Here is a 17322-nt window from a genome sequence, read left to right as displayed (position 1 = left end):
TATCAGGGATGATTTCAATATTTGTTTCACTTTTTACACAGTACAAGATATTGTTTAAGCATCATACTTTGTGTTGAGTGTAATGGTCCTCGAATATATTTATGACCGAGCGAATGGAGCGAGGACATTTTTAAAGATTTGTGAGGTCGTAGTGCGAAAAATTACATCTTATAAAGAGCAAAAAAACCAATCCTGATGGGGTTATATGCAGATTTTTTTTTTATAACGGAAGTAAATCATCTATAAATGCGAACGAGCAGAGCAGAGCAGTAATTATCAGAGGTTAAAATTGGCTCTTCTTAAACCTTCTAAAAGAGGCACTCACCAGGGATGAAAAAAGGCACTTATGAAAATAGGAAATGGGCATTTGTCAACGGAAAAGGGGCCCCATCTGATTTCGATAGGGGCATGTATAAGAGGTGAAAAAGGGGCATTTATAAAAAGGGGATAGGTCCCTTATTAAAAAGGGAAAAGGGAACATGTGAAATATAAGGTGCGCGTATCCGAGTTAAAAAGGGGGTAGTTATTAATAGGGGAAGGGGCACTTCTTACAAAGGAAAAAGGGCACTTGTCAAAATAAAAGAGGCACATCTCAGATTTGAGTAAGGCAAATTATCAGAGGTGAAGGGGGCACTTATCAAAAGTGAAAATGGGCACTTATTGCACAGGAAAATGGGAACTTGTCGAAGGAAAAGGGGCACTTGTCGAAATAAAAGGGCACTTATAAGAGGTGAAAAGGGGTAGGGGCACTTCTACAATTAATAGGCGCACTAGTCGAAGATAAGGGGCACTTTTCCTATGTAAAAAGGGGCACATTTCGAGTATTTGAAAAAGTGGGGGCACTGTGCCCCCTGCACCCCTCCTTGCTCTCCTACCCCCGGAGAGGGCTGCCTCTGATTTTGGCGCTCTCCAAAATAAAGATGGATAGCAGAAGCATATTTGCTCGATATGTTGGAGGAAGAACAGTCCTTGATACTCTGCACAATTGAAGGCGTGCTGACGTATCATGGTACGCTCGTCATGCTCGTTATGCTCGCCCTGCAGTGTGCTCATGCTCATACGAAACTCGCCGTAAGTCCCCGTACTCGATCTAAACTCGCGTTAATATCGTAGGCAACTAGGCATGACACGCAGCACGATCGTCGTGCTCGTACTCCACTCTTGGAAACTCGAATAGCACTCGCGTATACTTGAAGGTGGCGAGTTGCTATGAGTTATGAAGAGTGCAGTGCAAGCTTGTTACGAGTTATGCGAGTATATTACGAGTGTAAGGAAGTTCACCTCGAGTTACAACGAGTAAGTGAAAATTTTGAACATGTTCAAAATTCTGGAACTGCTCGCGACTTCGAGGAGAGCCGTGGAATGTTGTAAAAAGTTACGCCGAGCCATAACGAGTTTTCGCGAGTTATCCCGAATTACAAGAAGAGCTATTCGCGAGTATTGCGAGTGCCTCTTTGAGGCAACTCATCACAACTCGTCATAATTCGCCAATACAACTCGGCTTTCCACTGGAAACGCAATAATTTTCTGCACCTGGGATCTAGGGGGAAAGAGTAGTATGCATCCTTTAAGTCAAGTGATGCCATGAAACATTCTTTGGTTAACAATTGGACCACAGTCTCAAATGTGTCCATTTTGAAGTAGTGGAAACTCAAGTGATTCTTCAATTCTGATAAGTTGAGCATCACTCTCAATCTTCCGTCTTTCTCCCTTGTGAAGATGTTGGAAATAAACTGGCCAGGTATGTGGTCACATCTTACAATTACCTCTTTGTCCAAAAGGTTTTGTATCTCTGTATCTACAGCCATGATTTCAGTAGGCCCAAGTTTGTAAGGGTGGAGTATGTACTTTTGTAGAGGTGGTGTCCCTATGAATTCCAATTTGTATCCACTGACAATGTTTAAGATATTTCTATCAAAAGTTAGTTCTTCCTATTAACTCAAATGCAATTTTATTTGGCCCCCTCGGAAAAGGTTACAGTTCAGACTTCAGAGTGCTACTCAGTGGACAATTATTTCTCACCTCATCAGCTGTCTTAATCAGTACGGAATATAGTACATGGGCCTGGACTAGGTGGCTGGTGCCTTGACACCTCTGTTTATTCTGACGTCTCATGTACCATACTCTCCCCGCCCTCTGTTCCGCATAATGCCTAAAAAAGAGGGCGCTGAAGGAGAGTTTTGATTTCCCCGGCCTCTCCCGGGATAGACTGGCCTGGTGAAGTTACCTGCAAATGGGCTATATCACTGCTCCTTGAACTTCAGGATTCCAATTTTGGTAACAGACACTGCCTTTTTTTGTTCTGTCATGTCTTTGACAACCTTACTAAGGTCCTCACCAAAGAGCTGCTGTATTACCTTTACTTCAGGGCGACACAATGGTTCATATCTCGGATTCAGTTCAGGCCATATACTCTCCCTACTGAACATGTTCACCTCATATTTTGCATTTGCCAGTAATGCCAAGGCCTCTTCCTGTTCTGGGAAATATTTTTCTTTCATGAGGTTCGTAACTGCTATTAGACCTTAAATTAGAGGCTTTTGGAGTTTATGAAGTCTCAAGTCTCTTGATTGTGTTTTCACAGGGATATTATCCCAAATCAAAGGGTTTACTTTGGGTCCCACCAGGTTGGTAATGTCGTTTAGGGAACATATTTGTCAATTAGAGTAACCTTGCTTTCCATGCCAAGCCGTTCTGACAGCATGATTTTTAGGCTGTCTACTAGCTCGTCTTTTGGGGATAGTGTCTGGAAACGGCCTGCAAAACCCTAAGCTGACATAGGGCTAACAATATCCCCTGCATGCCCTGTTGCCACGTCTGTTTCTACTTCTACTGTATTGTCAAATTCCTCAACTTGGTCTTCGACAGACGGGAGGGAAAAGCTATGTTCATCCTCCTAATGTTTGTAAAGGTATTCATAATCAGGTTCGCAGCTCCTATCCTCAAGGCCCAATTCCCCCATATACTCATTATATATGCTTCTTGTTGTACCACTTGGGCATTTCAAGATCTAACCTTAACATCGTCATGTCTCCAAATGTACTATCATTGGATATTTTCTCACAGAGCTTTTCCACCATTAAAGTCTGTTTCTCAAGTGCTTTTTCCAGATTTTGGAATCTCTGTTCATTTGACTCATTTACCTCTTTCATGTCACTGGGCTTTGCCTTTCCATGTTTTGTTTTACAGGTCGAAACGGCCTTTACAGGCTCAGCCTTCTGCTTAGCCTTAAGCCGATTGGAAATTGTCCTCTGAGACTGAGAGTGAGATTCAATGACCTTAATAATCTCTGGCACTCTTACCCGACCTATTAGTATTTGTTAATTTGGGTATAACAAAACTGTGCCGCATCTCCACATCGCTAGCCGTGCCAGCGAATAACACTCCAATACCGGCCGTGCTGAGATTCAAAGCATTCACTATCCTCCTTTCAGCGATTGAAGCCCGTGCCGTCGTGCGGATGGACGCCGATGAGAACACCTCACCGTTCGCTGCTTGATCCGAGGCACCTTCTCGTGGGCCCTCTTCACTAACAATATCAGTCATAACAGGCACAACAGATCTAACTAGAAAACACGGCTCAGAAACTGGTGTTATTAATAGTAATTAGAAATATATATTATAAATAATATAAATATTAGAAAATATGACGAAATGTAAAAAATTTCTGATAAAAGATTGCTGCCGGTGGTCAGCCAACACACGCACTAGAATCACTGATTGGCGCATGCGTGGCTCGTATCTCACAGAATCCCGTAAATTTGAGTAACGATATGAAACTTTGTATTCTCGTCATTCATGTATTTTGCATTTCCACATAAACAGTGAATGTACAGATTCGTTACTAATTTAAGGATATTTTCTTTCATCTCTATAGTTGACTGTTCTGCATCTGGCGGTAACCCATGTATGAACGGAGGTACTTGTGAGAACAATGCATGTACATGTGCAGCGGAATTTGATGGAGCTCTTTGTAGTACAGGTGAGAAAAATATATTGTAACATCCGTTTATATTGTGATTTTAACCTCTTAAAATTTATCGATACAACTTTCTCACTAAAAACACTGAAAAAAACAGTAGTGTAAATAAAGGTGAAGCCTTCCTACATTGTAGCTTGACAATGTTTAATACATCATTCGTAAATTGTGGACAATGCCTGGTATCATTGTAATAACTGATCCTCGTCTTTCACGTATTTTCATATCAACGATATAGGTAAACATTCATCATTCATTTGAGGATATTAATTTTTGTTTCCTCTTTGTAGTTGACTGTTCTGCTTCTGGCGGCAACCCATGCATGAACGCAGGCACCTGTGAGAACAATGCATGTACATGTGCTGGGACATTTATTGGAGCCTTGTGTAGTACAGGTATGGAAATCCATAGTGACAATAGATAATTGCTATCGGGATTAAACGTGTTTGTTAAACAATATTTTGCTTTTCAGGATATCATTGGTTACTTAAAAAATACAAGATTGTTGCCTTGTCACGCGCATCTATCGTGACTTTATACTCTGAAATAATTTCGATAACTTCATTCTAATTTAACATACCCCTAAAAAAAGGTTTCTGTACGGATAAAGGGGAAAGGGTCTTCTTACTTTCTAATTTGACACTCTCTCATTTATTTTTTTACTTAATTCCAAGCTTTAAAACGTTGCTTTTGAGAACGGTGAATGTAAAGATTGTCACTTGTTAAAAGTATAATTTTTCTCCTCTCTGTAGCCGGCTGTTCTGTCGACAACCCCTGTCAGAATGGAGGTACCTGTGAGAACAATGAATGTACATGTGCTGCGGAATTTAATGGAGCTCTTTGTAGTACAGGTGAGAAAATCTATTGTGACATCCATTCATATTAAGAGACTTTAACCTCTTTATTTATTTCAAGGTTATCATTCTACTCACAGGCTACTTTTAAAATATTGTACGATTTGTTCTTAAATTTCAAGGTTTTAGATATTATATTGATTGTGTGTACACTGGCTAACAAAAAGAAAATGATTTTGTATTCTCGTCATTCGTGTAATTCGTATTTCCACATGAGCAGTGAATTTAAAGATTCGTTATTGATTTAAGGATGTTTTGTTTTCTCTCTGTAGTTGACTGTTCTGCATCTGGCGGCAACCCATGTATGAACGGAGGTACCTGTGAGAACAATGCATGTACATGTGCTGCAGAATTCGATGGAGCTCTGTGTAGTACAGGTGAGAAAATCTATTGTGACATCAATCCATATTGTGACTTTAACCTCTCAATTCATTTCGAGATTATCATTCTACTCGCAGTCTACTTTAACAATCATTTAAGCTTTGTACGATCATGAATTCCAAGCTTTTATATATTATATTAATTGTATGTACACCGGCTGAATATAACAAAACTTTAATTCTGCATCCTCGCTATGCATGTAAAGATTCGTTATTTATTCAAGGATATTTTGTTTCCTCTCTGTAGTTGACTGTTCTGCTTCTGGCGGCAACCCATGTATGAACGGAGGTACCTGTGAGAACAATGCATGTACATGCGCTGCAGAATTTGATGGAGCTCTGTGTAGTACAGGTAAGAATATCGTCTGTAACATCCGTTCTTATTGTGACTTGAACCTCTTAATTTATTTCGAGATTATATCATTTACTCACAATCGATTTTGACAATCTTTTACGCTTCTTTCTTAAATTTCAAAGTTTTTGTTTCATATTGAATGTCTGTACACTAGCTTCATATAACACGACTAGCAGGACCTCCGCGGGATTCTAGAGGGGGGCGGGGGTGTAAATAGATAAATAGAGACTCTCTGAATTAAAACCACCAAGAACTTTATTTGCCATTTATAAAAAAAAAAAGATCCAACTCTTCCGGTAGTTATTCTTTAAGCCTTTTTCACACTGGAACTGCGTGGAACTGCGTGGAACTGCGTAGAGTTGCGTAGTGTGGCGTCCAGATTACGCAGAAATTAGGCTGCGTATTAATGGCGAAATGTTGCTTCACTGTAGTCCCTGCGTAGGTTATGCGTAGGCTGGCGTACAGGTTTGATTATGGTTGCTTACGGTTGCTTACTGTGTGGAAAGCTTTTACCGCTTTGTCGATCTGGCGTAGGGTAGCGTACTGTTGCGTAGGCATGGCGTACAGTAGCGTAGTGTTGCGTAAAAAGGCATACTTTCTGCGTCAAGTTTCTACGCCGAAAGTACGCGAAAAAAAATTAAACATGTTGAATTGTTGGCGTCCATCTTGCTCACCCCTTTGTGTCCCTCAGCATATTTAGTAACGTAGGCTAGCGTAGTTGGTACGCAAGACTATGCAACTCTACGTATGGACCCCACGCCAATTAGTGACCTGCCAGTGTCACAAATAAAGTATTAAAATATGCTCATCTAACCCTAATTGAATGCCTAAAATCCCTGAGCTTTCGGGGTTTATGGCCCCTTGAAACACCTAATTAAATGCCTAAAACCCCTGAGCTTTCGGGGTTTATGGCCCCTTGAAACCCGTGGACCCCACACATATATACACTCAACTCGCTGCGATCTAACTGATCTCTCCCCCCCACTTTGAAAAACGTTTCTTGGAGCCTGCATGTAACATGTAAGAATGGTGAATGGTGATGCAGATTTTTTTCTGCACCCCCCCCAAATGATTTTACTCATTACGCAACTGACTTTTTGCGATGCATAAAGTCACATGCTTCTGTCTGGTTGATATTGAATTATTAATGTAAATGTACAATTCATAACCTTATTTAATGCTTTCTTGTAAATTACTGTAGATATAAGACAATATTAGTCTCCAATGGCTGAGTAGACGTAGAGTCATATAGCTTTATAGCTATATAGGTGTACAAAATTATGGCACTTCCGCCCGCACGCTGTTGTGTTGACGGGTTCTTCGATGGATGGATAGACGTATGTTTAGTTGTATAGTTGTACGAATATTGGCCTGCTTGGCCCCCATACTCTTCGACTCTAGCTCACTCAGTCAAAGTCCCGGCCGACAGCGGCAGCACTGTGTGTACTGTACGTGTGTTGACTGAAGGCAGCTTGCGACTGAACTGTCAGTCCAATGATTTTCTTGTGAAAAAATGATAATCAAAATTCAGTAAACATGGCCAGAACAATCACAAAAAAGGCTTTGATTTCATACCTCCATTCACGAAAACTATATAAAATTCGCAGCAATATTGATGGAAATAGGTCTCTAAGACTGTTGGACGTGGACGGGAAGCCCCGTGTATCTCTATGGCTTGTGCAGCTACTACAAAGCATATCCTATAGCAAGATGGTTTACTCAGGGGTAATCCCGACCCGTTGCATCGTAAATTTGCTACGCCATATTAGGCGAGTTGATGGTCATCTGTCGTGTGTCTCTTTGATACGGATGTAATGTTGAATATGCATGAGTTATCTCTGTCGTCACGCATATCATGCATTATGCATATCGCGTCTGTTTTCGCCCTGGACGTCGACACGGAGGAGGACCTCGGGCGGAGTATAGCCAATCGAACAGATTAGACTCTCCCGCGGACGATGGCACCGGGCAACGGTACCCCGAGGGGAGGGTTCAAGAGGAGATAGCTGCACCAACTTCGGTCGGCGATCTCATTAAAAAACAATAGCATACAAAGGCTCGCGGAGACCTCATGCCCCCCCGCGGGGTCTTAGCGTATTACCTACTGTGATGATGATGATGATGGTGATGATGATGATGATGATGTGATGATGATGATGATGATGATGTGATGATGATGATGATACTTACTGTGATAAATTTAATGAATTAAATTGTGTGTCTTCGTTATTCATGTATTTTGCATTTCAACATTAACAGTGAATGATAAGATTCATTAAATAATTAAGGATATGTTGTTTCCTCTCTGTAGTTGACTGTTCTGCATCTGGCGGCAACCCATGTATGAACGGAGGTACCTGTGAGAACAATGCATGTACATGTGCTGCAGAATTCAATGGAGCTCTGTGTAGTACAGGTGATAAAATCTAAAGTAACATTCGTTAATATTAAGTTTTGATAGTTAAATTTCGGGAATTATCATTCTACTCACGGTCTACCTTTACAATCGATTAGGCTTCTTTCTTTACAGGGATCGTTTAATAATGCTAAATCTGAGATACACGGGCCTACGTGATATCAGTTTCTGTGATATGGTGTGATATGGTGTAATATGAAAGCCCTACAAAAATTGCGCTTCTAAATGATCAAGAAGCGCCTCAAAAAGTAAAAATTTTGAGTGACCGGTTTTTACCATACTCGTTTTCCCCAATAGACTGTAGTGTTATGAAAACCGTTTGGTAAACGGTTTTCAAAATTTGTAATTCCAATCATAAATATCTTGATAATCAGACAAACGATTGGCTTGTAACAGTCATGGGGTTCCTGACTGACCTAAAGGTATATAATTATCATTGCAGCATGAGCTAAATCCAGAATTTTGTTTCAGAATCTGAGACAAAGTTACCGGATCCCTTTAATTCAAGGCTTTTAGATTGTATATTGATTGTGTGTCAATGTATTTCGCCTTTCCCCTTAAACAGTGAATGAAAATATCCGTTACCTTAGTTTGAATATATTTTGTTTCTTCTCTGTAGTTGACTGTTCTGCTTCTGGCGGCAACCCATGTTTGAACGGAGGTACCTGTGAGAACAATGCATGTACATGTGCTGCAGAATTTGATGGAGCTCTTTGTAGTACAGGTGAGAAAAATCTGGAGTAACATCCGTTTATACAGTGCGTCCCCATAACTTAATCACAACCATAATTAATGAATGATACATATTTGGAAAGATTAGAGTCTCCTCTTTCAGTTGATGCTACTCACGTGATGCATATTTTACGCATGAGTGATTAAAAGCAATTTGAAGGAAGGAAACCAAAAAGTAATTTGGCGGGCGGTATCTGAATTTCAAAGAAAAATTCATATTTCTAGAAATTTCATTTTCTGCTCTTTCATATGATACCTCAATCAAGAAAAATGAGCCAGGAATAACAACATTCTGTTTGTTTAAAGTAGCCCTTACATTTTCATAATTTTAACAAACGAATTCGTTTTCACTGGGTGCCTGCCGTAGCAAAAAGCATTTTGACAAAAGACTTAACTCCGTTTCGTTGACAATCAGCCATGCATGAACACTCTCGTCTACGGCTGATTGTCAACGAAACGGAGTTAAGTCTTTTGTTAATTTCGTTTATTGATACGGCAAGCAGCCAGTGAAAACTAATTCGTTTAATACAATGATGGAAATGCAAGCACTACTTTAAACAAACAGAACTTTGTCATTCCTCGCTCATTTTTCCTGATTGAGGTGTCATATGAAAGGGCAGAAACTCAACTTTCTAGAAATGTGAATTTTTCTTCGAAATTCAGATACCGCCCGCCAAATGTATTTTTGGTTTCCTTCCTTCAAATTACTTATAATCACTCATGCGTGAAATATGCATCACATGAGTAGCATCAACTGAAAGAGGAGACTCTAAGCTTTCCAAATATGTATCATTCATTAATTATAGTTGTGATTAAGTTCTGATAGAACATCGATACTTCTCGGTTTCGTTTTTTCTAGGACGCACTGTATTGTGACTTTAACCTCTTAATATCGATACAAAATTCTCACTAAAACCTCTGAAAACTGTAGTGTGCAGTTGGAGGGTGGAAATTTTTGGACTGCTCCTGGTAACATTTTTTGGATCTAATTTTCTCCTTTGATGTTTTGTAATTTGGAGTTATTTTGTTGACAAATATTCAATTGGATATCCAGAGGATCTATTAATGTGATTTAGAGGATTGGATTGCATCTCTTCATGGTGATTTTAGTGGATTTTGATCAAGCTCTGTATGTATGCCTGCCACTTTCACACATGCATGTAATCTCTACAGTCCCAGGTATTCTTCTTCATGTCCTTCATGTTTCAGCTATACTTCTCATCAGACTAGCTACATGTACACATGTATGTATTGAATTGCAATTTTCATCAGTCATTACCTATCCTAGTCTACATTTTTGAGGTTTTGTTGCTGGGTGAAATATAGGCTTGACAATACTAAATCTAAATCTAAAATTTAGACTTAGTTTCTGTTCTGGTGTTGGAAGCTGAACTCAATTAGAAATGGAGGATCAGAGAAGCACTAGCAGAACAAGGGCTGCCAAAAAATATCTTCCTAGTCCTGATAAGACTCAGAGATCACACAGTGCACCAAGTAGCACTAGTAAAAACATCAATAGTGACTCTGAATATCTTATAAAGAAAAACCAAGTACTCACACGTGGAAGCAAATCAAGAAAAGATAATTCAATTTCAAGCAAGAATTTGAGTGAAACATCTAGTTCAGATGCCCAGCATAATACCCATGCCTGTGGTGGACCATGTGGAGTGATACTAACTGATGATAAGCCTAGTATAGAGTGTGAGACGTGCAACAAATGGTTTTGTCTACCATGCAGTTCACTTTCATCAGAAGAATTCAAAGTGTTTGATAGAATCTCAGTGGCTCACTGGTACTGCCATACATGTGAAGTTAACGCTCTTGAAGCAGTGAGAACAGACCAAATAGTTGAGGAGAGATGTAAGAAGTTTCTAGGGGAGACAATGAAAAGACTTGACAGTCTAGAAGCTATGGGCAACAGGTGGGAAAGAGTGGAAAAGCTCTGCACTCAACTTGACACGGATATGAGGGACTTGAAAAAATCTCTACACGAGGACATCGTTACCAAGCAGAATGAACCTAAAGAAATCATAACTTCTACTGTTCAGTCATTGTTCTCTGAGGTCATGGAGGAACAGCAAGAGAAGGAGAAGAGGAAGGGGAACATCATCATACAAGGTATGACCGAGTACAGATCCGATGATCCAAGTGAAAGGTTATATCATGATAATGCCAACGTTCGAGCAGTACTGGAATACTTAGAGGTGACCTATGAAGTTAAGCGACTACGACGCTTAGGACAGAGGTCATCAGATGCAGATGCAGATCAGGATAAACCTAGACCACGCCCCCTTCTGGTAGAATTTCATAGCATTCAATCCACCACCGATGCAAAGAAGAAAGCCAGAAATCTTCGCAAAGGTCCTGGAGACTACAAAAATCTGTACATTCAAGCAGACATGACGAAGAAGGAAAGAGCCAAAAGGCGTGAGCTAGTTGAAGAGTTAAGAAGAAGACAAAGTAATGGAGAGAAAAATTGGTTCATCCGTGACGACAGATTAGTCAAATGGAGAGACAACATGCCAAGCTCTACAAAAGATAACTCTCCGGGAGGCTCACAGCCCTTTCGGAACAAGTAGTCAGGAAAGGTCTTCCTTACAAAATGTACATAGCAAAACCCATGCAAAAGAAAACTTTCACAAGGAGATTAACCAAAGCAGGAGAATCGATGATCTGTCTTTTATTTATAGTAATGTGGATTCTCTTCTTAATAAGAGAATTGAGTTAGAAACAAGACTGAGCGTTGCAAATCCTGATGTTTTAGCACTGTGTGAAATATATCCAAAACATTGTCTTCTTCCAGTTGATGAAGCTGAACTTCAGTTGAAGGGATATGACCTATATCTACCATCCAAAAGTCATAGAGGAGTAGCGATATATTGCAAGAAAAACTTACAGACTCGATATTTTGCTGTTGATGGTATTGACTTTGAAGAACATGTTTGGTGTTTAATTAGTGACGGATCCGAAGAAATACTAGTAGGATGTATTTACAGAAGTCCAAACAGCAACAGCGATAACGATCACACTTTACTGCAACTCCTTGAAGAAATAGATCGTTTTGCATCACAACAGAATTGTTATAATGGGAGACTTCAACCTTCCACACATAAACTGGAATATCCCTTCAGCAACTGGGCCAGATACATGTTTTTCTTATGAGTTTGTAGATACCCTGCAAGATTTATACATGTCACAACTAGTAACTGAACCAACTAGAATGAGAGAAGGACAAACATCGAATGTTTTGGATCTTATTATTACTGACCAAGAAGACATGATTGAATCATTGGTTACCTCTTCTCCAATAGGCAAGAGCGACCATCTAGTACTTGAATTCAAAGTATTGGTGTTGAACATGTCTTGTAAAACCACCAACCTGGAACACTATGCATTCTTCAAGGGAGATTTTGAAGGAATGAGGAAATTCGTCTATGAAAATGAGGTGTTTGATATACATGTGACCCATACAGATGATGTGCTAAACTGTACTTGCAATGCTATTGTTGAACGGATCAATGAAGTAACAAATACTTTTGTGCCTAAATTCAAATCGAGAGCAAAGGATAGACCCTTATGGATGAATACTGCTGTTAGAAAAGTAATTTGTGACAAACATAAAGCCTGGAATCGTTTCCAGAAAACAAGAAGCCAACAAGACAGAGATAAGTTCAAGAAGATTAGGAACGAGGTCACCAGAATAGTTACCGATGCAAAGAAATCTTTCGAAAAGAAACTAACTTCAGATCTGAAAACGAATCCAAAATGCTTTTGGAAATATGTGAAAAGTAAAACAAAGACAAAATCTTCAATCGGGTCACTGGAGAAACCCGATGGTGGCTATGCAGAAACAGACACTGAAAAAGCTAATACCTTGAACAATTTTTTTGTCTCTGTATTTACGACAGAAGATTTAGCCAATATTCCTAGATGTGATCCGAGAATAAATAGAGAATAAATATTACAACCCTGGACAACGTTGAATTTACAGAATCTGCTGTCAGAGAAGCAATCAAGAAGCTCAATCAAACCAAATCCCCTGGACCTGACAATGTACATAACCGTATTCTGAAGGAACTTGGGGAATATATTGCTAAACCTCTCACTGAATTGTTCAATTTGTCGATGTCGAAAGGTCAAGTCTCAGCACGTTGGAAGGAAGCCTATGTTACACCTATATACAAAAAGGGTGATAAGAGGAAACCAAGTAATTACCGTCCTGTGAGCTTAACCAGTACTTTGTGCAAGATGATGGAATCCTTCATCAGAGATGTGATAGTTGACCATATGGATAGACAAGAACTGTACACAGACAATCAATTTGGTTTTAGGAAAGGCAGATCTTGCGTCACACAACTACTCGATGTATCTGAAGCTTGGTACAAGGAGCTTGATAGTGGAAGAAGTATTGATTGTATATATCTTGACTACAGTAAAGCATTCGACACTGTCCCACACCAAAGATTGCTACAGAAAATTGAGTCGTACGGTATCTCAGGTAATCTGTTGAACTGGATCGAGTCCTTTTAAGTGGAAGATCTCAACAAGTGATGGTTAACAGAAAGACATCTGCAGAATCCAACGTTCTGAGTGGCGTACCGCAGGGGAGTGTGTTAGGGCCCACCCTCTTCCTAATCTACGTGAATGACCTGCCTGACGTTATTCAGTCTAATGAATGTAAAGTTAAGCTCTTTGCAGATGATACCAAGCTGTACTCTTCAATTGCTAACATCGACGACGGAAAGACTCTTCAATCAGAACTAAACAACCTTCTTGTATGGTCTAGAACATGGCAACTCCCTTTCAACATTGAGAAATGCAAAGTCATCCACTATGGAAGAAGAAATCCCTTGTGTGACTACACTATGAACGATGTGAACGAGCCATTACCTGCAGTTCAACATGAAAAAGATCTGGGAGTAATATTTGATGCTAAAATGTCCTTTTCAAATCACATTGACACAGCTTGCAATGCTGCAAACCGGAAACTAGGAATCATCAAGCGTACTTTTTCAACAATGGACAACAAGGGACTCACACAGTTATACAAGTCAATTGTGAGACCGGCACTAGAATATTGCTCTCCCGTGTGGCACCCTTATAAGAAGAAACATATTCTCAAAGTGGAAAAAGTTCAACGTCGTGCAACTAAACTCCTTCAACCTCTCAGAAGTCTGCAGTACAATTTACGGCTAGAACAACTAAATTTGCCTTCATTATCATACAGACGTCATAGAAGCGACATGCTACAGGTCTATAAGATAATGCATGGAATCGACGACCTCCAGTCAACTAATTTCTTTCATCGTACCACTGTCACAGTAACAAGAGGTCACCAGTTCAAACTACAAAAGAAACATGTAAAATCTAAATTGAGGCAGAGCTCTTTTTCACAGAGAGTAGTAAACGAATGGAATGGTCTCCCATCATATGTAGCAGAAAGTCCATCACTCAATTCTTTCAAATCAAATCTTGACAAGTACTGGTCACTGAAGAAGGACAAGTTTAATCCTGATGAACTATTCAACTGTCCATGTTCATCCGTAACTGCACAACGCCAAATTCAACAGTAACCCACTAAGTAAACGGACACCGAGGGGCAAATAAGTTTTGTATAACTTTATGCCTACTTCCAAGGTATGATAAAACCAGTAGTGTAAATAAGGGGGAAGCCTAGCTACTTTGTAGTTTGACAATGTTTAATACATCATTCGTACATTGTGTACAATCCCTGGTATCATTGTTATAACTGATCCTCGTCTTTCACGTATATTCATATGAACGATATAGGTAAACATTCATCATTCATTTGAGGATATTAATTTTTGTTTCCTCTCTGTAGTTGACTGTTCTGCTTCTGGCGGCAACCCATGTGAGAACGCAGGTACCTGTGAGAACAATGCATGTACATGTGCTGGGACATTTATTGGAGCCTTGTGTAGTACAGGTATGGAAATCCATAGTGACATACGATAATTGATATCGGGATTAAACGTGTTTGTTAAACAATACTTTGCTTTTCAAGATATCATTGGTTACTCAAAAAAGACAAGATTGTTGCCCTGTCACGAGCATCTATCGTGACTTTATACTCTGAAATAATTTCGATAACTCCATTCTAATTAACATACCCCTAAAAAAAGGTTTCTGTACGAATAAAGGGGAAAGGGTCTTCTTACTTCTAATTTGACACTCTCTCATTCAATTTTGCTTAATTCCAAGCTTCGGAACGTTGCTTTTGAGAACGATGAATGTAAAGATTGTCACTTGTTAAAAGTATAATTTTTCTCCTCTCTGTAGCCGGCTGTTCTGTCGACAACCCCTGTCAGAATGGAGGTACCTGTGAGAACAATGAATGTACATGTGCTGCGGAATTTAATGGAGCTCTTTGTAGTACAGGTGAGAAAGTCTATTGTGACATCCATTCATATTAAAAGACTTTGACCTCTTTATTTATTTCAAAGTTATCATTCTACTCACAGGCTACTTTTAAAATATAGTACGATTTGTTCCTAAATTCCAAGGTTTTAGATATTATATTGATTGTGTGTACACTGGCTAACAAAAAGAAAATGATTTTGTATTCTCCTCATTCGTGTTATTCGTATTTCCACATGAGCAGTGAATTTAAAGATTCGTTATTGGTTTAAGGATGTTTTGTTTCCTCTCTGTAGTTGACTGTTCTGCATCTGGCGGCAACCCATGTATGAACGGAGGTACCTGTGAGAACAATGCATGTACATGTGCTGCAGAATTCGATGGAGCTCTGTGTAGTACAGGTGAGAAAATCTATTGTGACATCAATCCATATTGTGACTTTAACCTCTCAATTCATTTCGAGATTATCCTTTTACTCGCAGTCTACTTTAACAATCATTTAAGCTTCGTACGATCATGAATTCCAAGCTTTTATATATTATATTAATTGTATGTACACCGGCTGAATATAACAAAACTTTATATCTGCATCCTCGTTATGCATGTAAAGATTCGTTATTTATTCAAGGATATTTTGTTTCTTCTCTGTAGTTGACTGTTCTGCTTCTGGCGGCAACCCATGTTTGAACGGAGGTACCTGCGAAAACAATGCATGCACATGTGCTGCGGAATTTAATGGAGCTCTGTGTAGTTTAGGTGAGAAAATCTGTTGTAATATCCGTTTATATTGTGACTTTTACCTCTTAAATTATTTCGAGATTATCATTCTACTCACGGGTCTGCTGTGTCAATCTTTTGCGCTTCGTTCTTAAATTCCGAACTCTTATATATAATTTTGATTGTGTGTACACGGCCCAAATATAACATTAATTTCATTTTGCATCCTCGTTATTAATGTAAAGATTCGTTATTTATTCAAGAATATTTTGTTTCCTCTCTGTAGTTGACTGTTCTGCGTCTGGCGGCAACCCATGTTTGAACGGAGGTACCTGTGAAAACAATGCATGTACATGTGCTGCGGAATTTAATGGAGCTCTGTGTAGTACTGGTGAGAAAATATAATTTAACATCCGTTCATATTGTGACTTTAACCTCTTAATTTTTTGAGATTATAATTCTATTCACATCTTACTTTGACAATCTTTTAGTTTGCGATCTTAAATTCCTAGTTTTTAGACATTTAATCTAAGAATTTTTTGTTTTCTTTCTGTAGTTGACTGTTCTGCATCTGGCGGCAACCCATGTATGAACGGAGGTACCTGTGAGAACAATGCATGTACATGTGCTGTGGAATTTAACGGAGCTCTGTGTAGTACAGGTGAGAAAATCTATTGTAACAACCGTTCACATTGTGACTTAACCTCTTAATTCATTTCGACTTGATCATTCTACTCACAGTCTACTTAGATAATCTTTAACGCATCGTTCTTAAATTCCAAGCTTTTATATATTATGTTGATTGTGTGTACACTAGCCTAATAAAGCAAACATTTAATTCTGCATCCTCGTTATTCATGTAAAGATTTATTCAATGATATTTTGGGTGTATAAAGATTCGTTATTAATCTAATAATATATATTTTTTCTGTAGTTGACTGTTCTGCATCTGGCGGTAACCCATGTATGAACGGAGGTACTTGTGAGAACAATGCATGTACATGTGCTGCGGAATTTGATGGAGCTCTTTGTAGTACAGGTGAGAACATCTATTGTAACATCCGTTTATATTGTGACTTTAACCTCTTATTTGAATTTCGAGATTATCATTCTACTCTTACCTTCTTGGTATACTTGGTTGATTAGCCCTCTTGTCGGGCTCTCAGTTTCCTCTTGAAAGTAGCCACAGTGGGTACAGACACTATGAGGTAAGCTGTTCCAGGGTTGGACCCCCGGCCCCCCACTAAGTGTTATTTAGGGTACGCATATGCGTGTTCCAACCGACCCCCCCTTTTCAGCAAAAGTCCGGTGTGTAAAGTCAATACGGCTCGACCTTTTTCTTTTGTATACGAGCCTTTTTCCGCACCCCCCCTTTTCAGCAAAAGTCCGGTGTGTAAAGTCAATACGGCTCGACCTTTTTCTTTTGTTACGAAAAGGACATTTTGGCAACACGCATGCGGTCATTTTGAAACCTGAGTGGGGGGCCGGGGTTGGACCACTCGATTTGAGAA

At 39.4% G+C, this 17322-nt stretch overlaps 1 protein-coding gene across 1 annotated transcript in view; it reads left to right on the top strand.

Annotated features, from left to right (window-relative positions):
• The first annotated feature begins 3646 nt into the window (after positions 1 to 3646).
• LOC594451 (neurogenic locus notch homolog protein 1-like) overlaps positions 3647 to 17322 on the top strand; it is a 64952-nt gene continuing 51276 nt past the window's right edge. Inside the window, exons 1-14 of the mRNA XM_030999212.1 lie at positions 3647 to 3656; positions 4270 to 4374; positions 4732 to 4830; positions 5106 to 5210; positions 5461 to 5565; positions 7880 to 7984; positions 8604 to 8708; positions 14559 to 14663; positions 15017 to 15115; positions 15391 to 15495; positions 15746 to 15850; positions 16098 to 16202; positions 16368 to 16472; positions 16746 to 16850. Of these exons, the coding sequence (XP_030855072.1) occupies positions 3647 to 3656; positions 4270 to 4374; positions 4732 to 4830; positions 5106 to 5210; positions 5461 to 5565; positions 7880 to 7984; positions 8604 to 8708; positions 14559 to 14663; positions 15017 to 15115; positions 15391 to 15495; positions 15746 to 15850; positions 16098 to 16202; positions 16368 to 16472; positions 16746 to 16850 (1363 nt within the window). The remainder of the gene's footprint in view (positions 3657 to 4269; positions 4375 to 4731; positions 4831 to 5105; positions 5211 to 5460; positions 5566 to 7879; positions 7985 to 8603; positions 8709 to 14558; positions 14664 to 15016; positions 15116 to 15390; positions 15496 to 15745; positions 15851 to 16097; positions 16203 to 16367; positions 16473 to 16745; positions 16851 to 17322) is intronic.

Source organism: Strongylocentrotus purpuratus, unplaced genomic scaffold, assembly GCF_000002235.5.
Source record: "Strongylocentrotus purpuratus isolate Spur 01 unplaced genomic scaffold, Spur_5.0 spur5_scaffold_5, whole genome shotgun sequence".
Taxonomy (NCBI): domain Eukaryota; kingdom Metazoa; phylum Echinodermata; class Echinoidea; order Camarodonta; family Strongylocentrotidae; genus Strongylocentrotus; species Strongylocentrotus purpuratus.
Note: the sequence above shows the minus strand (reverse complement) of the source record. Positions and strands in the feature narration are given on the sequence as shown.